We start from the raw sequence: 27,583 nt of genomic DNA, 5'->3' as shown, positions 1-27,583 counted from the left end.
GCTCTTTCCAAATCTCACTCGTGTTGCCATGGCTCAAGCCCCCTTGCAGCCACGTGCTGGGGCTACGCAGGTACTACGGGGACCAGGCTGGCACGGTTCTGCTCCTTGGGCTGTGAGCAGTGCAGGCACATTTGCCATCTGCAAGAAATTCTGAATACATCTTTGTTCTGCAGTGCTACAACCTGCCCATTTGCCATCTGCAAGGAAATCCGGACACATCTGTGTTCCGCAGTGCCATTACCAGCCCGGGAATTCCCCGGGCAGCTTGTGCCAGTGCCAGAGGCATGACTGCTGCTGCTCTCCAGCCTTCCAGTGGCAGGGGTATGCGGGCTGGGGAACCACGATGGAAAACAAGAGGTCTCAGCAAGAAAAGTGAGAGCAGCCTGCCTGGGTTTGGAGAGACCTTGGAAAGAGAAGTCGTCACCCCAAAATAAAAGCTTCCTTAGGCATTTCCAGACAGGGAAAGTTCATTGTCACCTACAGGACTGGGCAGTGGACAGCACCTGTGGCAAATGTGGTTGTCCCGAGACCAAGAGGAGCTTCAGCACAGAGAGGTCACGGTAGGCATCAGAGCCTGCCACAACATCGACCAGCTTCTCCCTGTGCAGAATCTCCTCCTTAAGCCTCTCGGCCATGCATCCTGCCAACAAAGGAGATCCTCCTGAGGCAGTGCCTGCCCCCCGTTGCTCCCCGCAGCTCTTCCCAGCTGCTTTCTCCCCAGGCAAAGGCGGCTGCTGCCCGTGGGACTCGGGGATGCCCCGGCCGTACCCAGGATCCCGACGCGGAGCGCAGCGCGAGCCCGGGGCCGCCGCGCCTTCAGCGCCCGGAGGTGCCGCAGCCGGCTCCAGACGGCCTGCTCCGCCTTCTCCCTGCGGGCCAGGACAGCGGGCTGCTCCGGCTGCGGCTCCGCAGAGCCCAGCCCCAGCGGCCCTAAGCTTGTCAGGGCAATCAGCTAAAGGCAGGGGAGCGAGCGGCACCGGGGAGTGCCCTTTGTGGGGTGGGGATTGTCCTGCCTCTGTATTTGTTAGCCAGTGGAGAGCATCTCCACTGCAGAAATACTTTAGGGACTAAGCTCTTGGAGTGAAAAAGCGCCTTGGCCGCAGCACAGAGCGGCGCTTCGGGGACGGCCGGGCCGGGGCGGCCCCGCCGCCGCCTCCGCCCCTCAGCGCCGCGTTCCGCCCCGCCGCCGCTCCGGGCCCGCCCCGCTGCTGGGCGCCGCCGCGGGAATCCCAAAACCACACAGTTAAATAGGTTGGGAAGCATCTCCGAGATCATCGTGTTCAGCCTCCGACCCAGAACCACCATTTCAACTAAACCAGGACACTGAGCGCCATGTCCAGTCTTCCCTTAAACACCTCCAGGGACTGTGACTCCGCCACCTCCCTGGACAGCCGATTCCAAGTTCTAAGGACCCTTTCCGTGAAGGAATTTTTCCTAAAATCCAACGTAGAAGTCCCCTGGTGCAGCTTGAGATCATGTCCTCTTATCATGTCCCTTGTTCCCTGGGAGCAGAGCCTGACCCCCAATGGCTGCACCCTCCTGTCAGGGCGCTGTGAGGGTGAGAAGGTCCCCCCTGAGCCTCCTTTCCTCCAGGCTGAGCCCCCTCAGCTCCCTCAGCCTCTCCTGGTGCTCCAGCTTCTTCCCTGGTTCCACTGCCCTTTTCTGGACATAATCCAGCACCTCCATGTGCATTTTGAAGTGAGAGACCCACAACTGGACAAAGCACAAACCCTTTCCTGGTCCTGTTTCCCCACTGTGGCTGATAAGGGCCAGGATGATACATGGCCTTGTGGAACCTGGTGCTCATGTCCAGCTGCTGTTGACCAGCAACCCCAGGGCCTTTTCCACTGTGCTCTTCCCAGCTACCCTGCCCCAAGGCTGGAGTGAAGGCACAGGACAGCAGGCACAGGTGCTCTGTGGTGCCTCGCCATGGCCATGGAAACAAGCCAAACCTGGCTGTCCCAGTCCAGCTCCCATCTGACCCTGTGTGGCCTGAGCTGCAGACAGTGACACCAATGGCATATCCCAAGCACCAATGCCTTTATTGCTGCTCAGAGGAAGGAGGGGAGCGGGTGGCCCAGGGCAGGTGACCCCTATCTCATGGCAGCACCAGTTGAGACCCCAGCAGGACCATGGAGGGTCCCGGCCAAGGCAGCAGTGCAGGACAGTGTCAGGACTGGTAGTCTTCGGCTCATGCAGAGATAGGCAAAGTGAGTGATGAATGAAACATATTTACTGCTGGAGGGCTCTCATAGCCTTATCTTCATCCCCGGGGCTGGAAGTGAACGTCTGCTCCAAGCAGCAGGAAATTCTGGGAGAAAGAGAGAAAGTGCTGAGCTGCTGACAATTGCATCGCCCAGCACTCATCAGATCCTTGAAGGGAGAATGGATTGGGACATGTGGCTCTGCCAACCCCTGTGCCTATTTTTCCCCCTGCCAGGCTCCAGAGACATTTCACAGCCACGCCTCACTACAGCTTTTTGGGATCCCCATGGAGACCCCACTTTGGGGTTTCCCAAAGGCACCTTGCAATAGGGGCTCTCTCTGCTCCCCTGGACCTGGTACAGGGCCTTACAGCAGAGAAGGCAAGGCTGCATCCTACCAGGCATCACAGCATCCATCCAGGCACTGCCAGTCCGGGAGAGTGGGGATTTGGGGCTGACACTGCTGTAAAGAGTGTTGTGAAAAATTCAGACTCCAGGCTTAAGAATTGGAGAAAGATGTGGTGCCATCCCAGACAACCACCAAGCAACCAGGAAAAGCAAAGAACTGTTCTGCTGCTGAGAGCTGTCATCCAGCACTTCCTAGCACAGCTGGGGGAACTGGACTGGGAGGCTGTGCTGGTAAGCAGGGCTTTGTGGGCAGTAGGAAGGGCCCCACCTGGGGTCAGGAGCTGCCTCTCACTCACCTGGTGGAACCTCACAAGGATATTGGAGAGCTGAATCCTGTCCAGAAGTGGCAGAGGAAAACCCTCATCCAAACGGGCTGGAAAAGACAACACATGTGTCTGTATTGGGATGGAAATGGGAGTCAAGGGAGCACAGAGCACTCAAATCCAGAGCACCCTGGATACCAAGGAGGTATCCACCTCCTCGGCCACTTCCTTCTCCCAGCCCTTTCCTCTCCTCCACTGCTCCTGGGGCTGGCAGAAGAAGCTCCACAGAAGGGCTGTGTTGTGCCATGACAGCTCCCTAAGCCCATCCTGCCACCAGCCCCACTCTGGTCTGAGCTGCTGGCAAGGCAGGAGATGCAGGGATTTGGGGAGAGGGTCTGGAAAGCATTAGGAAATGCAGAGGGCTCATTTTTTCCATTGCACTGGCTGCTGGGGGCCTGTCAGAGCAGCAAGAGGCTCCCACTGCTTCACTACTGCATCCTGCACTCACTTTTCCCTGCATCAGCCTTGGCAATGAGGATTTAATCAGTGAGCTGGGACCACTTGGATGGAGCAACCTGAGTGGAAGCTGCTGCAGCAACCCCATTCCCCCCAGTAGGTTCTCACCATTGAGATGTGGGAGGATGACCCGGGAAGTCAGGAAGTTCATTATGGACTGCAATTCTTGAACCTGGGGAGTGAGGAGAGGGGGAGGAAAGGCTTTAGCCTGAGGGACAGGAGACATGCAGGCTCTGGAGAATAATTAGGAAAAGACAAAGTGACAAGAAGCTAGGATGGGCACATACTGCCACAGACCAGCAGCTTTGTTTGGCTGCACAGGCAAGGAAGGAAAGGTTGGGGTGAGAGCCGCAATGGGTCTGGCTTTGCATCCTTCCCCAGCCTTGCAGGCTGAGGCAGGAGGAGGCTGCAGGGTCAATGGGGGGTACCATGCTGGGAGGTAGCAGGAATGACTCCCTGTCCTGGCCCCCAGCAGGCTGCCAGCTCCATGCTGGGGGCTCTGGTCGTGATCAATGATAGCTTACCTGGAAATGGCCGACAGCTGAATCCTTCAGAGAGAGCCTGATCCTGCACAGGGACAGAAGTGGTGCTGTGGAGGATGTCCCAAGGGAGGGAGCAATTCCACCCATCGATGGCCATGCAGATCCCATTCCCTCCAGCCCCAGCTCATTCCTCCCACACCAGGCCCACATCCCAGAGACCTTCCCATCCCCTCTCTGACCCTGGGCACCCAAAACAGAAACACCCCCAGCCACCCCCTGCCCAGTCAGTGGCTGCTCCCCTCTGTACCTGCCCACATCCAGGCTCCCAACTATGCGGCCGGATCTCACATTGATGACAGCGGACACGTTCCCTGTCTGGGGAGAGAGCACAGAGCTCTGGCAGTGCTCACCCCACCTCACTCCAGAGCAGAGACCCAGGGGAACGGATCAGACCCAATGAAACACACCACTGCCCATCCAGGGGCGTGTTTGCACCCAGCACCAAACCTGGTATTTGTCAGCTCAGGATTTGTTCCATTGGGGACATCCCAATGTGCCTGGACAGCACCTGGGAGCTCCCCTGGCAGGATCTGGGCAACAGGACGGGGCACAGCTCAAAATCCCTTGTCCACCCTCTCACAGGCCATGTCTGAACTCACCAGGCTGAGGAGGAAGAGAGGAGCCAGGCTGGAGTTGGGATGGATGGCATAAGCCTGGGCATCCACAATGGGCTGGAATGAGATTCCTCCTGGTCCAATAGTCAGGAATGGAGCAGTGGGAGTGGACAACCTCAACTTCATTGGCATGTTTGGGTACATCTCCTCCAGCTGTGTGGGAGTAGAGAGAGGATGGGAATGATGGCACAAACCCCCAGTCCTCAGGGAGAACACATGCCACACAGCAAAGTCTGTGTGTGCAAGAGCTCTGGGCAGGCAGGGCCAGACTGCTCACCTGGGGAATGAAGGCTGAGAAGATAGAAGTATCCAAGCTGAATCCTGCTTTCTTTGGGATCTGCAAGGAGAGGACTGTCACCCTGGGGCAATGTGGCACAGAGGAGCCCATGGCGAGACCTCCTGTCCCCAAATGCTGCCATGTCTTACAGCTCAGCCCCATCCCACAGCCCCCTGCTCTCCCACTGGGGCTTCTCCAGGATTACTGGCTGCTCCTGGAGCACATCAGCAAATGGAACCTCCTTCCCAGCCCTGTTCCACTCATGCCACTCACCATGGACTCTGTGATTTCAAAGACCAGTGCCCCAGCCTTGTGGTAGGCAATGCCAGCTGTGTTGAAGAAGTAGCTGGAGGCTCCAAAGTAAACCATGTGCTCGTGATCCGAGGGGAAGGCCAGTGGCAGTGGTGAGAAGGGGACGGTGGTGCGGTGGGCCAGGGAGTAGAATTCACCCTGGGAAGAGAGAGAGATGTGGAGAAGGTGGAGAAGGGGTACAAATAGCAGTGGGGCTCACCTGCTGACTCTGGCTGGCAAACAGCATTTGCAACAGATTCCAAAACCTTGGTTCCCACTTGCCTTTGGCATTGGCATTGGCCAAATCAAGTGTTCCCAGGGCTGCCTCTCACCTTCAGGTCTGCATCCAGGGACTGGGCAGTAGCTCTTGGGGGTGCCACCAAGGAATAATCGATTCCTATCTTGTCATCTATCCTGGCTGTGACTGTAAACACAAGGAAGAGAGATGAGTAAGAAGGAGATGTTCAGGAAGCTGAAATCTGATGGTCTCCTCTGGCATTTGGGCAGTGCCTTGATTGTGCTTCCTGGTGCATCAGCTCACTACCAACTGCCCCTCTGCTTGCTTCTGCTAGGAAGCAAAAAACCCACTTTTCTCCAGACTTTTTCACAGCCATCTCCTGGACCTGAGGAATGGCCAACATCCCTAGTTAAAGTAGCCCAAGCCAACACCAGCCCTTGGACACAGATTCTGAAGGAATTTCCACAGCCACACAGGACACACAGAGTGATTTGTCTCTGCTGAGAAGGTTCTCCCAACAACCAGCTTTGCTGCAGAACACCAGGAGATGGGGAGTGGAGTGTACAAAGTAAAACATTCCTCATGGATGGCCAAAGCTAGGAAGAGCTGCTTCTAAACCCACTTACAGCCCCCCAGTACCTCTCAGCGTCCGGATGTATGTCTGGAGCTCATTGTGCACAGACTTGGCCACATTGTCACACACCTGCAGGACAGAAAGGCCACAGAGCTGAGCAGGGGCAGCCAGGTCACAGCCACGCTCCCTGCTCCATGGCAAAGCCTGCTCAAGTAAAAGAGCACACAGTGATCATTGTCTCCATTCATCAGGCAGCACATTAGGTGTCCAAGACACAAGCAGGGTTTCTACCTACAAGCATCTGCTTGCAGCAATTTCCCCTCGGCACAGCTCAGCTCTGGGGAGACCCTTGGAAGGAATCACTTGTGGCCCATGCAGGAATGAACCGTGCTGAGCAGCCAGGGCATGGCCAAAACAGAGCAACCAAAGGCATTAACCCACCCTGCAGGGGCACGAGCACTGACTGCCCTGAAGCTGAGCTTTGCTGAGCTCCTACAGCTCTGTGTGCCAGGGCAGGAGAGTGCATGCGTCTGCCTCTGTCATCCACAAGTGAAGCCCTGGAATTTGTGGGGATTTTATTGCTGGCTCACCACTGCCCTGGGAAATTTACTGCAAGGCACTGCCCTGCAGATGGCTGAGGATATCTGCACAAGCTCCTTTCATTGTTTTCACTGTAACATCACAGCCAACCATGGGCAGGATCTGTCTGACCGGGTATGAAGCCCACAGAGCTGATGGTGAGATGCAATGCTGTGGAGGGGCAGCAACCACATTGCCAGAAATGAGGAGGAGGAAGCGACACAGCCTTGGGCATGGCCTTAGTGACAGCAGGTTGCAGCTCTTCCCTGTCCCCAGTGATATTTTTCTGTCTGTGCTCAAAATGCTCCATTGCTGCCTGTGAGGATGTTGCTGCAGGCAGAAAAATGCCATCCCAGTGACTGGGATTTCCCCATGATCCGCATTTCCCTGTGACATGGATTTCCCTGTGACTGGGATCTCCCTGTGAATGGAGTCCCAGAACTGGGGGTACTAGAACTGCCCAAGCATTGCAGCAGCAGCAGGAGGCAGGCACGGGCTGCCTGGCCTGGGTTGAGGCCCAGCTGTGCCCAGGCTGCAGCTCAGTCCCTACCCCTGCCCTCTGCTGCCCATTGCCCCTCACACCATGACCCTACCAAGACAATGAAGAATGTGTATGAGGCAGAGGAGGAGGAGCAGAGGACAGTGGGGTCCCTTTGCAGTCCCAGACCTGTCCTCCTTCCAGGGGACAAAACAGCAGAAAAGGCCTCTGAGCCCTGTTGTTGCTCCTGCTGCCAGACCATCTGTTGCCACAGACCTCAGGGGACTTGGGAAGATTGTTGCATGGAATTGGGAATAGTGCCTGGGCAGGATGGGATCTGCTGCAGGAATGTAATTTGCCTGTTCTCCAACTGCCTCCTTCCCAAGCACAGTTCACATCCAGAGAGGCTCTAACTCATGCCAGTTATCCTTGTAGTAATTATTGCTAACAGCTTGTTTCCATGTCTTGTTGCAGGTCTCCTGCATGTCGGTGTCTGTAGTAGGCAGCGGTACCAGAGCTCCCTGACCCCCCTCAGTAAAACAAAACACCAAATGTCTGAAATCCAGGAATGAGAGTTTGCCCCCACGTGCTCCCCAAAGCTCTCCAGAATATGGCTGGTTAAAGGACAGCTCTGATCATGTTACAATGAGTTTGGCGGAGACATAAGATCTAATTAACTGACCACATGGAAAGAAAAGTCTTTGTTAATTAGGAACCAGTTATGCTGGGCTTTGGCAAAGGCTTCAGGTTTCAAGTGCAGCCTAAGTCACTCTATGCTATGGAGCCTGCGACGCCCTTTCCTTTGGTTTTACTGAATTGGCAACAAGGTCCTGTGCTCTGGTTATAGTTACCTCCCTACATCTGATCCTTCCAATGCATCACCTACAAGTGAGGGCTAAAGACAACCACAGAACCCAAGGCCCTGCCTTGCACTGCTCACATACCTTACTCTCTAAACTCTTCCGCAACTTGGACTCAATAACGCTGTGGAAGAGGCTGTAAAGCCACCTGCAGAGAAACACAGAGAGAAGCCCTGTCTAGCTCAGATCCATACTGCAGAAGTATGTGCCCAGGAAAGGGAGACCCTAGAGATGCAAGACCCTGGGAACATCATTCCCACACCAATGTGGCATCTGGCTTTACCCCAGGGTTTACATTTGCAAACAGACTTACTGGTAAACCACAGAAGTCTGGTGTCTGCCTTAACCACACTCACTCCTGTAAAATGTGCAACCACAGCAGGTGAAATTCAGGCCAGATTTAAGACCAGGCAACCTGAGATTTGCCAACAACCTACTCCCCACACCAGGGCCACATTCCCATGGCAGAGCCAAATTCCCATGGCAGGTGGGCTAACACATAGTGTTTCCAGAACTTACAGTGAAGTCACATACCCAAGCTTGCCTGAAAAGAGCACACGGACTTTGGAGATGCGGGCACTGCAGTCCGAGGTGCTGATGGTGGGCTTCCCAGTCGTGTCACTGCCCAGCTGCACTACAATTCTCATGTAGACATTTTCTATCTTCAGGTTGAAAGATCCATGGTCCCGGCTGCAGGTACGGGGGGATGAGAAAGGGAAATTTGTCAATGACAAAGCCTGTTGAAGAGACCTGAAAACTGTTTCTGCATGAATCTATCTGGATCACCTTCCCCCATGTATGGTATCTCTAGAGGAGATTGGGAAATTGTTCAAACTCAGGGGAACCAAATTTCAATGGCACATAAACTAGGAGAGGTAACCTTTAAATAGAGGGGAGTGAGAGCAAGAAGGGGTGGTGGAAGCGAGACAAGAGGGTCCACATATATCTCCCCTTCCATATGCCTTGGTCCTGCCTCACAGCCTTTTTTATCCATCATATCTGGGGGAGCAATGTGAAAGCTGCCCAAAAACAAGGCAGAGGGAGAGGAGAAAAAGCTGTCCAATTCCAGAGAGGGAGACACAGAGTGAGTGCCTGAATAGAGAGAGGAAGAGCTGGGCACTCACATAAAGAGAAATTTCACCCGCCAGTCGCCATCCAGCTCAGCAAAGGCGTTGGAGATGGAGAACTGCAGGCCCACGTTGGAGATCGGGGTAATCCGTGAGTGTGGCAAGTAGAAATCACGAAGGCGCAGTCTAAAAATATTGCAATAAAAAGAAAAGTCATGTTACAGTGCTTCCTTGCTCCCAAGGCACAAGCTAGGGAGGAAGGGAGGGAGACATTCAGGGAGGGAAGGAGGGCGAGCAGGATTGAGTCACTGCACTGGCAACATCCCCTGCTGCACCTCTGCTTCTGCAAAGCTACGCTGGCACTTTGGGAATGTGGTAGTTGCAGCCACCCAAAGCAGCCCCAAATGCTGCACTGCAGGAGCAGAGAGGCACCCAGGGCAGCAGGGAGCCGGCATTGCCACAGGGACTGGGCCCCTGCTTCACACAGGAACGTGTGCCCTGATCCCACAGGTAAGGCCATCTCCACTACCCAGACTTTGATTGCACACAGCCCACCCATGCCCCGAGTGCTGTGACCCTGGTTCCATTTTTCCCCTGGCGCAAGGAGTCAAATAGGAACATGCACCAAGGACCTGAACAACATGTCAGGGAGCTGTGGAGGGAACAGGATGGTCCTCACTGCTCAAGAGGCCTCCCACCCTCTGCAATCCCGCTGCCCCTTGCCTGGGCTGGGGATAGTGGGTGGCTCCAGGCCACAGGCAAGGCTCACCTGGAGAACTCATAGCGCACCTTCCCCACATAGAAGACACGAGAGTCCTCTAAAATGTCTGGCAACTTCAGCTGGGCCAGGACCGCGATCCCCTGCTGTTGAGCTGCAGGGACACAGAGACAGCGTCACTCCAGCACTGCTACAGAAGCTGGAGCACACATTGGGTGTGCAGCAGAAGGATCAGAGGAGAGATCCAGGTGGTGCTGCCTCCCAGGCTGGATTTAAAGCAAACCTCTGAGCACAGAGCCCTGTAAGCACACAGGCAATGCTGCCTGGTGCCCTGCTTGCAGTCCCAGAGAAAGGTGGTAGCCACAGAAAGGAGAAAGGTGTCCCAGTCCTCACTTTGCAGGCTGTTACCTGGTGAGGTGTGTGGGAGTTCTGAGGCACTGGGCTGCTCCATGCCCATTGCCAGCAGGCAAACATGGATGTAGCTTATGTCCCAGGGAGCAGCACGGCATCAGTGGGTGCTGCACCCCAGCCTCGGTCTGAGGAGGGGAGTCACGTTCTCTCCTACACTGCCTGGCAGAGCTGCCTGCTAAATGAGCTGTTTCTCACACAGTGTATTTCAATCCATAACTGCACTCTGCTGGAGCCGGGGCTCTGCCTGCCTTGATAAAACCAGCACGGGGCCCATCCATCTCTGTCACTGCCCCTCCCTAAAGTCCCCAACTCCTCTCCCCTCTGCAGCTCCCTCCTCCAGGGCTCACGGCTCAGCTGCCTGGATGTGCTGTGGGACCAGCACCCTCCTGCTGTGCCAGCATCCCACACTGCCTGGCTGCAGCTCCCTGAGACCCCACAGGGCTGGACCCCTCTGCAGGGGCTGCATCAAGTTGTGGCATGGGGGGCAGGTAGGTGCAACAGGGAAGCTCTGGCCAGTGGTGCATTTGGCACCCCTGTCCAAGGATTTCCCCACACTGTCCCTGTGCTACTCACTTGGCATCCATGGCCAACGATCCCCCATCCTGCCCCAGAACCCTGCACTTCTCACAGGCTACCTGGCTCCACACCTCTGCCACCAGCACATCTGTGAGAAGAGAAATCAGAAGCAGAACCCACCATAGTCCAAGCCTGCCTGGGTCATCCTCACCACGAAGCCGGGGTTGGTGGCTGTGCTGAGTGCCAGGCACAAGGCCAGTGCCCCACAAGCCACTGCCACGCTCTGCATTCCCATCCTGGCTTCCAACAGTGCCATGCTATGCTGGGCTCTCCCAGCCCACACCACCTTTATATCCCTGCCAAAAAGGGAACTCTTAGTCAGGGTGGGGTGCAGAGCCATGGGGGGCGTCCCCAGGACTTCCTGCTTGGCCACCACCCTGCTCTGCTGTGCTGCTGGCACCATTGGCACATCCCAGCACAGAGGCACACCTGCTGCCTCTCACTGAAGGTAGGGAAGGAGCAGTGGAAACTGGGAGGCAACAGCCCTGTCCCCAGATCTCTGTCACCACCATCAATCCCTGCCTGAGGCAGCAGTGAATGCTCAGTGGAGCAGAGCTGGGCTTGGCATTGGCAGCTGAGCCTCACAGAGCCACATTCCTGCAGCCTGCACCCAGCAAAAGCTGGGAACAGCCTGGGATGTCCATGAGCAGGGTCCCAGCCATGCATCTCTGTCCCTGTCCCATGGCTCTCCTGGCTACTCTGAGCTGCTTCTCACACACCACAGACCTGCCCAAGGAACCAGAGCAGCAGTGGGACACCAGAGCAGCTGTGGGGCACAGCAGTGGCTAAAGAAGGCAGGTCACAGCTTCTCACCTCATGGGAGCAAATCCTGGGTACCCCCACATCCAGCAGGGCTGGCAAAGGAGCTCCTGCCTGGCCTGGGCAGCTGCACCAGGGCGCCAACCTCAGTGGGGTGCCCTGCACCTCCAGACCCTGTCACAGGGCTCCCGTACAGAGCAGCCACACACAGGAGGAGGCATCCATCACCCCAGGATCAAGCTCCAAAGACATCACTTCTGAGGCCTGATATGTCACAGCTCTTGTCACGATGGCTGGAGACAGGGGCAGGAGCTGGGTGCAGCCAGGCAGGTGTTGTGAGGGGGGAACACCCCTGCTCCCTCCCAGCCAGGAGAGCTGGGCTGCCTGGTCTCTCCTTGCAGGACAAAAGTGAAGGAAGAAGAAATTATTCAGTTACTTTCATTTCCTGCTGGAGTCCAGGCACAGGAAACTCATGGTTGCTGATGCAGGCAGATCTCATGCAGGATCCAGGGAAGTCCTGGCTGGCAGAGGCTCATCCCTGAGCCAATTAAGGATGTTGTGAAATGCAGCTGTTGCTCAAGCACAGCAATCCCTTGGTGCTGCAGCCTCAGGAGACCCCAAGGGATGAGGCCACGTTGTCCATTCTGCAGGAACTCAGATCGTGGAGATCGTGGATAGAGAGACCAAGGCATTCTGTTCCCCTTTGCCTTTTGTCCCACTAATTTTCAGCAGAGTCACTTGCAGGCTGCCTGGAAGACAACCAGCAAATGCTCACTGGGCTTGCATGAGTGGCTATGGCTTTGGAAAGGGCCACTGCAGTCACTGTCAGCTCTGGGACCTGGGAAACAGGAACATGGCAAGGATGGTGCCAGCAGAGAGGGACAAACCACGCAGGGAAGAGCTGTGTCCCACAGGTACCTACCATCACTGCCCACAGGCTGTGATTCTCCATCAGTGCCAGCCCAATCCATCACTGGGAGCCCATGGGCAGAGTTCCTTTGCCCAAAGCTCCTTTTGCCCAGAAAGAAACATCCAAGAGCAGGAGAAAGACAAAAGGCCAAATCCCCACTCACAGCCTCCTTGGAATTGTGACTCTCCCTGTCACCCAAAATCAGCTCTTAGCTTGGTTCAGCTCAGTTCAGAGCAGGAGCCCCCAAATCTCCCATGGAGACAACCCCATCACACTGAAGGGCTGCATCAAAACAACATTCATAATGTTCATGAAGAGCATGGAGGAAGCAGAACTCTTCCATAAGGAGAAATGAAATTTTATAAGGAATAGCACAGAGAGGAAGCAAAATCAGGAAGTCTTCCCCCTGGCTTTGAGCAAATTTTGAAGTTGTCCTGAATGAATGCCTTCAAAGAGCTGAACCCTGACTAAACAGTGCTGTGTTTGGCAAGGAGCAGCCAAAACCACATCTAAAGCTCAACATATGTGCCGGTCCCGGTAATGCTTCCTGCAAGTGGTGACAGAGGGAATGGAACATGGAATCCCACCCTGCTGGCCCCAACCATTTGGACAGGTAAAGGCTTCTCTTGCTGAGCTGCCCTGCCTGTTCTGGGAGTGTGGGGTCTGCTCCACTGGGGAAAGGCTGGCTCCCCCAGGCTGCTGGAGAAGGAATGGGAATGGTCAGATGGGAACCAAGAGCCCAGGAGGACAGGGACTTGCAGGAGTCCTGTGCTGCTGCTGTCCATTGCCCAGGACTGCAGGTCAGGACCCCTCTCTCCACTGTCCATAGTCCCCCCTGCTCCCCAGCCCAGGAGTTCCTCTGGCCCCACACGCTCTTCAGCACGTGTGGGCAGTTCCCCATCCTGTCCCAGCTCTTTCCAAATCTCACTCGTGTTGCCATGGCTCAAGCCCCCTTGCAGCCACGTGCTGGGGCTACCCAGGTACTACAGGGACCAGGCTGGCACGGTTCTGCTCCTTGGGCTGTGAGCAGTGCAGGCACATTTGCCATCTGCAAGAAATTCTGAATACATCTTTGTTCTGCAGTGCTACAAGCTGCCCATTTGCCATCTGCAAGGAAATCCGGACACATCTGTGTTCTGCAGTGCCATTACCAGCCCGGGAATTCCCCGGGCAGCTTGTGCCAGTGCCAGAGGCATGACTGCTGCTGCTCTCCAGCCTTCCAGTGGCAGGGGTATGCGGGCTGGGGAACCACGATGGAAAACACGAGGTCTCAGCAAGAAAAGTGAGAGCAGCCTGCCTGGGTTTGGAGAGACCTTGGAAAGAGAAGTCGTCACTCCAAATTAAAATCTTCCTTAGGCATTTCCAGACAGGGAAAGTTCATTGTCACCTACAGGACTGGGCAGTGGACAGCACCTGTGGCAAATGTGGTTGTCCCGAGACCAAGAGGAGCTTCAGCACAGAGAGGTCACGGTAGGCATCAGGGCCTGCCACGACATCGACCAGCTTCTCCCTGTGCAGAATCTCCTCCTTAAGCCTCTCGGCCATGCATCCTGCCAACAAAGGAGATCCTCCTGAGGCAGTGCCGGCCCCCCGTTGCTCCCCGCAGCTCTTCCCAGCTGCTTTCTCCCCAGGCAAAGGCGGCTGCTGCCCGTGGGACTCGGGGATGCCCCGGCCGTACCCAGGATCCCGACGCGGAGCGCAGCGCGAGCCCGGGGCCGCCGCGCCTTCAGCGCCCGGAGGTGCCGCAGCCGGCTCCAGACGGCCTGCTCCGCCTTCTCCCTGCGGGCCAGGACAGCGGGCTGCTCCGGCTGCGGCTCCACAGAGCCCAGCCCCAGCGGCCCTAAGCTTGTCAGGGCAATCAGCTAAAGGCAGGGGATCGAGCGGCACCGGGGAGTGCCCTTTGTGGGGTGGGGATTGTCCTGCCTCTGTCTCTGTTAGCCAGTGGACAGCATCTCCACTGCAGAAATACTTTACGGACTAAGCTCTTGGAGTGAAAAAGCGCCTTGGCCGCAGCACAGAGCGGCGCTTCGGGGACGGCCGGGCCGGGGCGGCCCCGCCGCCGCCTCCGCCCCTCAGCGCCGCGTTCCGCCCCGCCGCCGCTCCGGGCCCGCCCCGCTGCTGGGCGCCGCCGCGGGAATCCCAAAACCACACAGTTAAATAGGTTGGGAAGCATCTCCGAGATCATCGTGTTCAGCCTCCGACCCAGAACCACCATTTCAACTAAACCAGGACACTGAGCGCCATGTCCAGACTTCCCTTAAACACCTCCAGGGACGGTGACTCCGCCACCTCCCTGGACAGCCGATTCCAAGTTCTAAGGACCCTTTCCGTGAAGGAATTTTTCCTAAAATCCAACGTAGAAGTCCCCTGGTGCAGCTTGAGATCATGTCCTCTTATCATGTCCCTTGTTCCCTGGGAGCAGAGCCTGACCCCCAATGGCTGCACCCTCCTGTCAGGGCGCTGTGAGGGTGAGAAGGTCCCCCCTGAGCCTCCTTTCCTCCAGGCTGAGCCCCCCCAGCTCCCTCAGCCTCTCTGGTGCTCCAGCTTCTTCCCTGGTTCCACTGCCCTTTTCTGGACATAATCCAGCACCTCCATGTGCATTTTGAAGTGAGAGACCCACAACTGGACATAGCACAAACCCTTTCCTGGTCCTGTTTCCCCACTGTGGCTGATAAGGGCCAGGATGATACATGGCCTTGTGGAACCTGGTGCTCATGTCCAGCTGCTGTTGACCAGCAACCCAGGGCCTTTTCCACTGTGCTCTTTCCAGCTACCCTGCCCCAAGGCTGGAGTGAAGGCACAGGACAGCAGGCACAGGTGCTCTGTGGTGCCTCGCCATGGCCATGGAAACAAGCCAAACCTGGCTGTCCCAGTCCAGCTCCCATCTGACCCTATGTGGCCCGAGGTGCAGACAGTGACACCAATGGCATATCCCAAGCACCAATGCCTTTATTGCTGCTCAGAGGAAGGAGGGGAGTGGGTGGCCCAGGGCAGGTGACCCCTATCTCATGGCAGCACCAGGTGAGGCCCCAGCAGGACCATGGAGGGTCCCAGCCAAGGCAGCAGTGCAGGACAGTGTCAGGACTGGTAGTCTTCGGCTCATGCAGAGATAGGCAAAGTGAGTGATGAATGAAACATATTTACTGCTGGAGGGCTCTCATAGCCTTATCTTCATCCCCGGGGCTGGAAGTGAACGTCTGCTCCAAGCAGCAGGAAATTCTGGGAGAAAGAGAGAAAGTGCTGAGCTGATACAGGTCCTGGCAGTTGCATTACCCAGCAGCCATCAAATCCTTGAAGGGAGATGTGGCTCTGCCAACCCCTGTGCCTATTTTTCCCCCTGGCAGGCTCCAGAGACATTTCACAGCCACACCTCACTACAGCTTTTTGGGATCCCCATGGAGACCCCACTTTGGGGTTTCCCAAAGGAACCTTGCAATAGGGGCTCTCTCTGCTCCCCTGGACCTGGTACAGGGCCTTACAGCAGAGAAGGCAAGGCTGCATCCTACCAGGCATCACAGCATCCATCCAGGCACTGCCAGTTCAGGGAGAGTGGGGATTTGGGGCTGACATTGCTATAAAAAGCATTTTGGAAAATTCAGATCCCAGGCTTAAGCACTGGAGAATGATGTGGTGTCATCCCAGACAACCACCAAGCAACCAGGAAAAGCAAAGAACTGTTCTGCTGCTGAGAGCTGTCATCCAGCACTTCCTATCACATCTGGGGGAACTGGACTGGGAGGTTGTGCTGGTAAACAGGGCTTTGTGGGCAGTAGGAAGGGCCCCACCTGGGGTCAGGAGCTGCCTCTCACTCACCTGGTGGAACCTTACAAGGATATTGGAGAGCTGAATCCTGTCCAGAAGTGGCAGAGGAAAACCCTCATCCAAACGGGCTGGAAAAGACAACACATGTGTCTGAATTGGGATGGAAATGGGAGTCAAGGGAGCACAGAGCACTCAAATCCAGAGGACCCCCTGGATACCAAGGAGGTATCCACCTCCTCGGCCACTTCCTTTCCCCAGCCCTTTCCTCTCTCCACTGCTCCTGGGGCTGGCAGAAGAAGCTCCACAGAAGGGCTGTGTTGTGCCATGACAGCTTCCTCAGCCCATCCTGCCACCAGCCCCACTCTGGTCTGAGCTGCTGGCAAGGCAGGAGATGCAGGGATTTGGGGAGAGGGTCTGGAAAGCATTAGGAAATGCAGAGGGCTCATTTTTTCCATTGCGTTGGCTGCTGGGAGCCTGTCAGAGCAGCAAGAGGCTCCCACTGCTTCACTGCTGCCTCCTGCACTCAATTTTCCCTGCATCAGCCTTGGCAATGAGGATTTAAACAGTGAGCTGGGACCACTTGGATGGAGCAACCTGAGTGGAAGCTGCTGCAGCAACCCCATTCCCCCCAGTAGGTTCTCACCATTGAGACGAGGGAGCAGAGTATTGGAAGTCAGGATGTTCATTAAGGACTGCATCATTCTCAACTGGGCAGTGGGGAGACAAGAGAGGAAAAGCTTTAGTCTGCAGGACAGGAGACGTGAAATTACTAGGGGATAAATAGAAGATGGAGATGAGGAGCTGGGATGGGCACACATTTTGCCAGAGACCAGCAGCTTTGTCTGGCTGCACTGGCAAGGAAGGAAAGGTTGGGGTGAGAGCAGCAATGGGTCTGGCTTTGCATCCTTCCCCAGCCTTGCAGGCTGAGGCAGGAGGAGGCTGCAGGGTCAATGGGGGGTACCATGCTGGGAGGTAGCAGGAATGACTCCCTGTCCTGGCCCCCAGCAGGCTGCCAGCTCCATGCTGGGGGCTCTGGTCGTGATCAAAGATAGCTTACCTGGAAATGGCCGACAGCTGAATCCTTCAGAGAGAGCCTGATCCTGCACAGGGACAGAAGTGGTGCTGTGGAGGATGTCCCAAGGGAGGGAGCAATTCCACCCATCGATGGCCATGCAGATCCCATTCCCTCCAGCCCCAGCTCATTCCTCCCACACCAGGCCCACATCCCAGAGACCTTCCCATCCCCTCTCTGACCCTGGGCACCCAAAACAGAAACACCCCCAGCCACCCCCTGCCCAGTCAGTGGCTGCTCCCCTCTGTACCTGCCCACATCCAGGCTCCCAACTATGTGGCCGGATCTCACATTGATGACAGCGGACACGTTCCCTGTCTGGGGAGAGAGCACAGAGCTCTGGCAGTGCTCACCCCACCTCGCTCCAGAGCAGAGACCCAGGGGAACGGATCAGACCCAATGAAACACACCACTGCCCATCCAGGGGCGTGTTTGCACCCAGCACCAAACCTGGTATTTGTCAGCTCAGGATTTGTCCCATTGGGGACATCCCAATGTGCCTGGACAGCACCTGGGAGCTCTCCTGGCAGGATCTGGGCAACAGGACGGGGCACAGCTCAAAATCCCTTGTCCACCCTCTCACAGGCCATGTCTGAACTCACCAGGCTGAGGAGGAAGAGAGGAGCCAGGCTGGAGTTGGGAAGGATGGCATAAGCCTGGGCATCCACAATGGGCTGGAATGAGATTCCTCCTGGTCCAATAGTCAGGAATGGAGCAGTGGGAGTGGACAGCCTGAACTTCATTGACATGTTTGGGTACATCTCCTCCAGCTGTGTGGGAGTAGAGAGAGGATGGGAATGATGGCACAAACCCCCAGTCCTCAGGGAGAACACCTGGCACACAGCAAAGTCTGTGTGTGCAAGAGCTCTGGGCAGGCAGGGCCAGACTGCTCACCTGGGGAATGAAGGCTGAGAAGGAAGAGGTATCCAAGCTGAATCCTGATTCCTTTGGCATCTGCAAGGAGAGGATTGTCACCCTGGGACAATGTGGCACAGAGGAGCACATGGCAAGCCATCCTGTCCCCAAATGCTGCCATGTCTTACAGCTCAGCCCCATCCCACAGCCCCCTGCTCTCCCACTGGGGCTTCTCCAGGATTGCTGGCTGCTCCTGGAGCACATCAGCAAATGGAACCTCCTTCCCAGCCCTCTCCCACTCATGCCACTCACCATGGACTCTGTGATTTCAAAGACCAGTGCCCCAGCCTTGTGGTAGGCAATGCCAGCTGTGTTGAAGAAGTAGCTGGAGGCTCCAAAGTAAACCATGTGCTCGTGATCCGAGGGGAAGGCCAGTGGCAGCGGTGAGAAGGGGATGGTGGTGCGGTGGGCCAGGGAGTAGAATTCACCCTGGGAAGAGAGAGAGATGTGGAGAAGGTGGAGAAGGGGTACAAATAGCAGTGGGGCTCACCTGCTGACTCTGGCTGGCAAACAGCATTTGCAACAGATTCCAAAACCTTGATTCCCACCTGCATTTGGCATTGGCATTGGCCAAATCAAGTGTTCCCAGGGCTGCCTCTCACCTTCAGGTCTGCATCCAGGGACTGGGCAGTAGCTCTTGGGGGTGCCACCAAGGAATAATCGATTCCTATCTTGTCATCTATCCTGGCTGTGACTGTAAACACAAGGAAGAGAGATGAGTAAGAAGGAGATGTTCAGGAAAGCTGAGAGCTGATGGTCTCCTCTGGCATCTGGGCAGTGCCTTGATTGTGCTTCCTGGTGCATCAGCTCACTACCAACTGCACCTCTGCTTGTTTCTCTATTGAAGAGAAAAAAAAAAATTTTCCTCCTGGATGTTTCTCAGCAATGCAAGCCATCTCCTGGACCTGAGGAGTGGCCTGGGTCCCCCAGCTAAATCAGCCTGAGCTCCTTCAAGTCCTTGAGCACTGATTCTGAAGGGATCTCCACAGCCACATAGGACACACAGAGTGATTTGTCTCTGCTGAGAAGGTTCTCCCAACAACCAGCTTTGCTCCAGAACACCAGGACATGGGGAGTGGAGTGTACAAAGTAAAACATTCCTCATGGATGGCCAAAGCTAGGAAGAGCTGCTTCTAAACCCACTTACAGCCCCCCAGTACCTCTCAGCGTCCGGATGTATGTCTGGAGCTCATTGTGCACAGACTCGACCACATTGTCACACACCTGCAGGACAGAAAGGCCACTGAGCTGAGCAGGGGCAGCCGGGTCACAGCCACGCTCCCTGCTCCATGGCAAAGCCTGCTCAAGTAAAAGAGCACACAGTGATCATTGTCTCCATTCATCAGGCAGCACATTAGGTGTCCAAGACACAAGCAGGGTTTCTACCTACAAGCATCTGTTTGCAGCAATTTCCCCTGGGCACAGCTCAGCTCTGGGGAGACCCTTGGAAGGAATCACTTGTGGCCCATGCAGGAATGAACCGTGCTGAGCAGCCAGGGCATGGCCAAAACAGAGCCACTGAAGGCATTAACCCACCCTGCAGGGGCACGAGCACTGACTGCCCTGAAGCTGAGCTTTGCTGAGCTCCTACAGCTCTGTGTGCCAGGACAGGAGAGTGCATGCGTCTGCCTCTGTCATTCACAAGTGAAGCCCTGGAATTTGTGGGGATTTTATTGCTGGCTCACCACTGCCCTGGGAAATTTACTGCAAGGCACTGTCCTGCAGATGGCTGAGGATATCTGCACAAGCTCCTTTCATTGTTTTCACTGTAACATCACAGCCAACCATGGGCAGGATCTGTCTGACCAGGCATGAAGCCCACAGAGCTGATGGTGAGATGCAATGCTGTGGAGGGGCAGCAACCACATTGCCAGAAATGAGGAGGAGGAAGCGACACAGCCTTGGGCATGGCCTTAGTGACAGCATGTTGCAGCTCTTCCCTGTCCCCAGTGATATTTTTCTGTCTGTGCTCAAAATGCTCCATTGCTGCCTGTGAGGATGTTGCTGCAGGCAGAAAAATGCCATCCCAGTGACTGGGATTTCCCCATGACCTGCATTTCCCTGTGACATGGATTTCCCTGTGACTGGGATCTCCCTGTGAATGGAGTCCCAGAACTGGGGGTACTAGAACTGCCCAAGCATTGCAGCAGCAGCAGGAGGCAGGCACGGGCTGCCTGGCCTGGGTTGAGGCCCAGCTGTGCCCAGGCTGCAGCTCAGTCCCTACCCCTGCCCTCTGCTGCCCATTGCCCCTCACACCATGACCCTACCAAGACAATGAAGAACGTGTATGAGGCAGAGGAGGAGGAGCAGAGGACAGTGGGGTCCCTTTGCAGTCCCAGAGCTGTCCTCCTTCCAGGGGACAAAACAGCAGGAAAGGCCTCTGAGCCCTGTTGTTGCTCCTGCTGCCGGACCATCTGCTGCCACAGACCTCAGGGGACTTGGGAAGATTGTTGCATGGAATTGGGAATAGTGCCTGGGCAGGATGGGATCTGCTGCAGGAATGTAATTTGCCTGTTCTCCAACTGCCTCCTTCCCAAGCACAGTTCACATCCAGAGAGGCTCTAACTCATGCCAGTTATCCTTGTAGTAATTATTGCTAACAGCTTGTTTCCATGTCTTGTTGCAGGTCTCCTGCATGTCGGTGTCTGTAGTAGGCAGCGGTACCAGAGCTCCCTGACCCCCCTCAGTAAAACAAAACACCAAATGTCTGAAATCCAGGAATGAGAGTTTGCCCCCACGTGCTCCCCAAAGCTCTCCAGAATATGGCTGGTTAAAGGACAGCTCTGATCATGTTACAATGAGTTTGGCGGAGACATAAGATCTAATTAACTGACCACATGGAAAGAAAAGTCTTTGTTAATTAGGAACCAGTTATGCTCAGCGTTGGCAAAGGCTCCAGGTTTCAAATGCAGCCTAAGTCACTCTATGCTATGGAGCCTGCGATGCCCTTTTCTTTGGTTTTACTGAATTGGCAACACGGTCCTGTGCTCTGGTTATAGTTACCTCCCTACATCTGATCCTTCCAATGCATCACCTACAAGTGAGGGCTAAAGACAACCACAGAACCCAAGGCCCTGCCTTGCACTGCTCACATACCTTACTCTCTAAACTCTTCCGCAACTTGGACTCAATAACGCTGTGGAAGAGGCTGTAAAGCCACCTGCAGAGAAACACAGAGAGAAGCCCTGTCTAGCTCAGATCCATACTGCAGAAGTATGTGCCCAGGAAAGGGAGACCCTAGAGATGCAAGACCCTGGGAACATCATTCCCACACCAATGTGGCATCTGGCTTTACCCCAGGGTTTACATTTCCAAACAGGATCACTGGTAAACCACAGAAGTCTGGTGTCTGCCTTAACCACACTCACTCCTGTAAAATGTGCAACCACAGCAGGTGAAATTCAGGCCAGATTTAAGACCAGGCAACCTGAGATTTGCCAACAACCTACTCCCCACACCAGGGCCACATTCCCATGGCAGAGCCAAATTCCCATGGCAGGTGGGCTAACACATAGTGTTTCCAGAACTTACAGTGAAGTCACATACCCAAGCTTGCCTGAAAAGAGCACACGGACTTTGGAGATGCTGGCACTGCATTCCGAGGTGCTGATGGTGGGCTTCCCAGTGGTGTCACTGCCCAGCCGCACTACAATTTTCATGTAGACATTTTCTATCTTCAGGTTGAAAGATCCATGGTCCCGGCTGCAGGTACGGGGGGATGAGAAAGGGAAATTTGTCAATGACAAAGCCTGTTGAAGAGACCTGAAATCTGTTTCTGGATGAATCTATCTGGATCACCCTCCCCCATGTATGGTATCTCTAGAGGAGACTGGGAAATTGTTCAAACTCAGGGGAACCAAATTTCAATGGCACATAAACTAGGAGAGGTAACCTTTAAATAGAGGGGAGTGAGAGCAAGAAGGGGTGGTGGAAGCGAGACAAGAGGGTTCCACATATATCTCCCCTTCCATATGCCTTGGTCCTGCCTCACAGCCTTTTTTATCCATCATATCTGGGGGAGCAATGTGACAGCTGCCCAAAAACAAGGCAGAGGGAGAGGAGAAAAAACCCTGTCCAATTCCAGAGAGGGAGACACAGAGTGAGTGCCTGAATAGAGAGAGGAAGAGCTGGGCACTCACATAAAGAGAAATTTCACCCGCCAGTCGCCATCCAGCTCAGCAAAGGCGTTGGAGATGGAGACCTGCAGGCCTACATTGGAGATCGGGGTAATCCGTGAGTGTGGCAAGTGGAAATCACGAAGGCGCAGTCTAAAAATATTGCAATAAAAATAAATTCATGTTACAGTGCTTCCTTGCTCCCAAGCACAAGCTAGGGAGGGAGAGAGACTATCAGGGAGGGAAGGAGGTGAGAAGGATGGAGTCACTGCACTGGCAACATCCCCTGCTGCACCTCTGCTTCTGCAAAGCTACGCTGGCACTTTGGGAATGTGGCAGTTGCAGCCACCCAAGGCAGCCCCAAATGCTGCACTGCAGGAGCAGAGAGGCACCCAGGGCAGCAGGGAGCCAGCACTGCCACAGGGACTGGGTCCCTGCTTCACACAGGAACGTGTGCCCTGATCCCACAGGTAAGGCCATCTCCACTACCCAGACTTTGATTGCACACAGCCCACCCATGCCCCAAGTGCCGTGACCCTGGTTCCATTTTTCCCCTGGCGCAAGGAGTCAAATAGGAACATGCACCAAGGACCTGAACAACATGTCAGGGAGCTGTGGAGGGAACAGGATGGTCCTCACTGCTCCAGGGGCCCTCAACCCTCTGGAATCCTGCTGACCCTTGCCTGGGCTGGGGATAGTGGGTGGCTCCAGGCCACTGGCAAGGCTCACCTGGAGAACTCATAGCGCACCTTCCCCACATGCAAGACACGAGAGTTCCCTGAAATGTCTGGCAACTTCAGCTGAGCCAGCTTCTTCTCCAGGATTGCGATCCCCTGCTGTTGGGCTGCAGGGACACAGAGACAGCGTCACTCCAGCACTGCTACAGAAGCTGGAGCACACACTGGGTGTGCAGCAGAAGGATCAGAGGAGAGATCCAGGTGGTGCTGCCTCCCAGGCTGGATTTAAAGCAAACCTCTGAGCACAGAGCCCTGTAAGCACACAGGCAATGCTGCCTGGTGCCCTGCTTGCAGTCCCAGGGAAAGGTGGTAGCCACAGAAAGGAGAAAGGTGTCCCGGTCCTCACTTTGCAGGCTGTTACCTGGTGAGGTGTGTGGGAGTTCTGAGGCACTGGGCTGCTCCATGCCCATTGCCAGCAGGCAAACATGGATGTAGCTTATGTCCCAGGGAGCAGTGGGTGCACCCCAGCCTCGGTCTGAGAAGGGGAGTCACGTTCTCTCCTACACTGCCTGGCAGAGCTGCCTGCTAAATGAGCTGTTTCTCACACAGTGTATTTCAATCCATAACTGCACTCTGCTGGAGCCGGGGCTCTGCCTGCCTCGATAAAACCAGCACGGGGCCCATCCATCTCTGTCACTGCCCCTCCCTAAAGTCCCCAACTCCTCTCCCCTCTGCAGCTCCCTCCTCCAGGGCTCACGGCTCAGCTGCCTGGATGTGCTGTGGGACCAGCACCCTCCTGCTGTGCCAGCCTCCCACACTGCCTGGCTGCAGCTCCCTGAGACCCCACAGAGCTGGACCCCTCTGCAGGGGCTGCATCAAGTTGTGGCATGGGGGGCAGGCAGGTGCAACAGAGAAGCTCTGGCCAATGGTGCATTTGGCACCCCTGTCCAAGGATTTCCCCACACTGTCCCTGTGCTCCTCACTTGGCATCCATGGCCAACGATCCCCCATCCTGCCCCAGAACCCTGCACTTCTCACAGGCTACCTGGCTCCACACCTCTGCCACCAGCACATCTGTGAGAAGAGAAATCAGAAGCAGAACCCACCATAGTCCAAGCCTGCCTGGGTCATCCTCACCACGAAGCCGGGGTTGGTGGCTGTGCTGAGTGCCAGGCACAAGGCCAGTGCCCCACAAGCCACTGCCACGCTCTGCATTCCCATCCTGGCTTCTTGCAATGCTGTGCAATGCTGGGCTCTCCCAGCACACACCACCTTTATATCCCTGCGAAAAAGGGAACTCTTAGTCAGGGTGGGGTGCAGAGCCACGGGGGGCCTCCCCAGGACTTCCTGCTTGGCCACCACCCTGCTCTGCTGTGCTGCTGGCACCATTGGCACATCCCAGCACAGAGGCACACCTGCTGCCTCTCACTGAAGGTAGGGAAGGAGCAGTGGAAACTGGGAGGCAACAGCCCTGTCCCCAGCTCTCTGTCACCACCATCAATCCCTGCCTGAGGCAGCAGTGAATGCTCAGTGGAGCAGAGCTGGGCTTGGCATTGGCAGCTGAGCCTCACAGAGCCACATTCCTGCAGCCTGCACCCAGCAAAAGCTGGGAACAGCCTGGGATGTCCATGAGCAGGGTCCCAGCCATGCATCTCTGTCCCTGTCCCATGGCTCTCCTGGCTACTCTGAGCTGCTTCTCACACACCACAGACCTGCCCAAGGAACCAGAGCAGCAGTGGGACACCAGAGCAGCTGTGGGGCACAGCAGTGGCTAAAGAAGGCAGGTCACAGCTTCTCACCTCATGGGAGCAAATCCTGGGTACCCCCACATCCAGCAGGGCTGGCAAAGGAGCTCCTGCCTGGCCTGGGCAGCTGCACCAGGGCGCCAACCTCAGTGGGGTGCCCTGCACCTCCAGACCCTGTCACAGGGCTCCCGTACAGAGCAGCCACACACAGGAGGAGACATCCATCACCCCAGGATCAAGCTCCAAAGACATCACTTCTGAGGCCTGATATGTCACAGCTCTTGTCACGATGGCTGGAGACAGGGGCAGGAGCTGGGTGCAGCCAGGCAGGTGTTGTGAGGGGGGAACACCCCTGCTCCCTCCCAGACAGGAGAGCTGGGCTGCCTGGTCTCTCCTTGCAGGACAAAAGTGAAGGAAGAAGAAATTATTCAGTTACTTTCATTTCCTGCTGGAGTCCAGGCACAGGAAACCCATGGTTGCTGATGCAGGCAGATCTCATGCAGGATCCAGGGAAGTCCTGGCTGGCAGAGGCTCATCCCTGAGCCACTTAAGGATGTTGTGAAATGCAGCTGTTGCTCAAGCACAGCAATCCCTTGGTGCTGCAGCCTCAGGAGACCCCAAGGGATGAGGCCACATTGGCCATTCTGCAGGAACTCAGATCGTGGAGATCGTGGATAGAGAGACCAAGGCATTCTGTTCCCCTTTGCCTTTTGTCCCACTAATTTTCAGCAGAGTCACTTGCAGGCTGCCTGGAAGACAACCAGCAAATGCTCACTGGGCTTGCATGAGTGGCTATGGCTTTGGAAAGGGCCACTGCAGTCACTGTCAGCTCTGGGACCTGGGAAACAGGGACATGGCAAGGATGGTGCCAGCAGAGAGGGACAAACCACGCAGGGAAGAGCCGTGTCCCACAGGTACCTACCATCACTGCCCACAGGCTGTGATTCTCCATCAGTGCCAGCCCAATCCATCACTGGGAGCCCATGGGCAGAGTTCCTTTGCCCAAAGCTCCTTTTGCCCAAAAAGAAACATCTAAGAGCAGGAGAAAGACAAAAGGCCAAATCCCCACTCACAGCCTCCTTGGAATTGTGACTCTCCCTGTCACCCAAAATCAGCTCTTAGCTTGGTTCAGCTCAGTTCAGAGCAGGAGCCCCCAAACCTCCCATGGAGATAACCCCTTCCCACTGAAGGGATGCATCAAAACAACATTCATAATGTTCAGGAAGAGCATGGAGGAAGCAGAACTCTTCCATAAGGAGAACTGAAATTTTATAAGGAATAGCACAGAGAGGAAGTAAAATAAGGAAGTCTTCCCCCTGGCTTTGAGCAAATTTTGAAGTTGTCCTGAACGAATGCCTTCAAAGAGCTGAACCCTGACTAAACAGTGCTGTGTTTGGCAAGGAGCAGCCAAAACCACATCTAAAGCTCAACATATGTGCCGGTCCTGGTAATGCTTCCTGCAAGTGGTGACAGAGGGAATGGAACATGGAATCCCACCCTGCTGGCCCCAGCCCTTTGGACAGGTAAAGGCTTCTCTGGCTGAGCTGCCCTGCCTGTTCTGGGAGTGTGGGGTCTGCTCCACTGGGGAAAGGCTGGCTCCCCCAGGCTGCTGGAGAAGGAATGGGAATGGTCAGATGGGAACCAGGAGCCCAGGAGGACAGGGACTTGCAGGAGTCCTGTGCTGCTGCTGTCCATTGCCCAGGACTGCAGGTCAGGACCCCTCTCTCCACTGTCCATAGTCCCCCCTGCTCCCCAGCCCAGGAGTTCCTCTGGCCCCACACGCTCTTCAGCACGTGTGGACAGTTCCCCATCCTGTCCCAGCTCTTTCCAAATCTCACTCGTGGTGCTATGGCTCAAGCCCCCTTGCAGCCACGTGCTGGGGCTACTTAGGGACAACATTAGCTGGGTTGGGGCTGTGAGCAAGGGCACTAGCCATTTTGCCATCTTCAAGGAAATCTGGACACATCTGTGTTCCCCAGTGCCATTACCAGCCCAGGAATACCCCGGGCAGCTTGTGCCAGTGCCAGAGGCATGACTGCTGCTGCTCTCCAGCCTTCCACTAGCAGGGGTATGTGGGTTAGGGAAGCAGCAGGGAAAACCCGAGGTCTCAGCAAGAAACATGAGAGTAGCCTGCCTGGGTTTGAAAAGAACTAGGAAAGAGAAGTCATCAGCTGAAAATAAAACCTCCCTTACCCATTTCCAGCCAGGACAAGTTCATTGTCACCCACAGAACTGGGCTGTGGTCAGGACCTGTGGCAACTGTGGTTGTCCCCAGACCAACAGGGACTTCACCAGAGCTTGGAGAAACCCTGTCATCAACGTGTGGGGAGCTGCGGCTCCTGCCCACTGCACCACGTGTGGTATCAAAGGCTGATGCTTTCCACTGTCACCTGCATATCTCTGACAGCCTCTGACCCAGCAGCAACTAAAAATACAGCTGAGGAACATGTGGGGCTCCTCTATGGTTGTTTTCCCAGCTGCAGGCTCAGCATGACCCAGCCTCAGCTGTTCTTGGAGCTGGGAGGGCTCTGGGCCAGCGTGGGGTCACTGCTGACGCCAGCCCTGACCACTTCATCCAACACAGACAGCGGGGACACCCAAGGACCCCAGAGCTCACAGAGCCAGAGCCCCGCAGGGCACAGCCAGCAACAGATGTGCAGACGGCCCCTGGATGTGGAGATGTGGGCAGGAACTACCAGGGTCCCACTGGGAGCCAGCCCCAGAGACCACCAGGGCTCACCACTCTCACCCTCCCTCCACCCCAACATCACAGTGACATCCCAGGGGACCCCTGGGACCTGCACTGCACTCAGTGTGTCTCCTCCTGCCAAGGGCTGCGTTCCCCCAGACAGGCGGGCTCCTCTTGCAGCACGCCAGCTTGTCACACAGTCTGGGAGCCTCATGGGAGACAAAAGGGGACACAGAGAGCCGAGGGGGTTGATTTTGCAGAAAAGTAAAAATAAAAATGCAAGAATGGTGACCTCAGGCAGAGCTTAGGGGGATCTGAATGGT

The 27,583-nt window shown here is 55.7% G+C and overlaps 2 protein-coding genes across 2 annotated transcripts; both read right to left on the bottom strand.

The window, feature by feature from the left end:
- Positions 1 to 2,018: 2,018 nt before the first annotated feature.
- Positions 2,019 to 10,909, bottom strand: LOC144247201 (bactericidal permeability-increasing protein-like). The gene is made up of 15 exons (XM_085558131.1): positions 10,737 to 10,909; positions 9,681 to 9,783; positions 8,969 to 9,097; positions 8,379 to 8,534; positions 7,929 to 7,992; positions 5,993 to 6,056; positions 5,448 to 5,539; positions 5,098 to 5,274; positions 4,825 to 4,884; positions 4,533 to 4,700; positions 4,181 to 4,248; positions 3,916 to 3,958; positions 3,500 to 3,563; positions 2,909 to 2,985; positions 2,019 to 2,311 (listed from the first exon to the last, which is right to left on the bottom strand). The coding sequence occupies exons 1-15, from the start codon at positions 10,870 to 10,872 to the stop codon at positions 2,264 to 2,266; spliced, it is 1,449 nt and encodes a 482-aa protein (XP_085414257.1). The 5' UTR covers positions 10,873 to 10,909; the 3' UTR covers positions 2,019 to 2,263.
- Positions 10,910 to 15,209: 4,300 nt separating this feature from the next.
- LOC110468198 (bactericidal permeability-increasing protein) lies at positions 15,210 to 24,073 on the bottom strand. Its single transcript, XM_077787084.2, has 15 exons — positions 23,933 to 24,073; positions 22,879 to 22,993; positions 22,174 to 22,302; positions 21,581 to 21,736; positions 21,131 to 21,194; positions 19,195 to 19,258; positions 18,637 to 18,728; positions 18,287 to 18,463; positions 18,014 to 18,073; positions 17,722 to 17,889; positions 17,370 to 17,437; positions 17,105 to 17,147; positions 16,691 to 16,754; positions 16,099 to 16,175; positions 15,210 to 15,504 (listed from the first exon to the last, which is right to left on the bottom strand). The coding sequence occupies exons 1-15, from the start codon at positions 24,045 to 24,047 to the stop codon at positions 15,457 to 15,459; spliced, it is 1,440 nt and encodes a 479-aa protein (XP_077643210.2). The 5' UTR covers positions 24,048 to 24,073; the 3' UTR covers positions 15,210 to 15,456.
- Positions 24,074 to 27,583: the final 3,510 nt, after the last annotated feature.

This window comes from Lonchura striata, chromosome 20, assembly GCF_050655825.1.
Source record: "Lonchura striata isolate lonStrDom1 chromosome 20, ASM5065582v1, whole genome shotgun sequence".
Lineage (NCBI taxonomy): Eukaryota > Metazoa > Chordata > Aves > Passeriformes > Estrildidae > Lonchura > Lonchura striata.
The sequence above is the reverse complement of the archived record's forward strand: the minus strand, read 5'-3'. Positions and strand labels throughout refer to the sequence as shown.

Excerpts from the sequence above, each read along its gene's own strand:
- LOC144247201 (XM_085558131.1), bottom strand. The coding sequence starts at position 10,872 with ATGGCACTGTTGGAAGCCAGGATGGGAATGCAGAGCGTGGCAGTGGCT. Across the intron at positions 4,249-4,532 it reads CTCTCTTCCTCCTCAGCCTG|ACAGGGAACGTGTCCGCTGT; the intron begins GTGAGTTCAGAC and ends CTCTCTCCCCAG. Across the intron at positions 2,312-2,908 it reads TCCTTGTGAGGTTCCACCAG|AATTTCCTGCTGCTTGGAGC; the intron begins GTGAGTGAGAGG and ends TCTTTCTCCCAG.
- LOC110468198 (XM_077787084.2), bottom strand. The coding sequence starts at position 24,047 with ATGGGAATGCAGAGCGTGGCAGTGGCTTGTGGGGCACTGGCCTTGTGC. Across the intron at positions 18,074-18,286 it reads TTGAAATCACAGAGTCCATG|ATGCCAAAGGAATCAGGATT; the intron begins GTGAGTGGCATG and ends CTCTCCTTGCAG. Across the intron at positions 17,438-17,721 it reads CTCTCTTCCTCCTCAGCCTG|ACAGGGAACGTGTCCGCTGT; the intron begins GTGAGTTCAGAC and ends CTCTCTCCCCAG.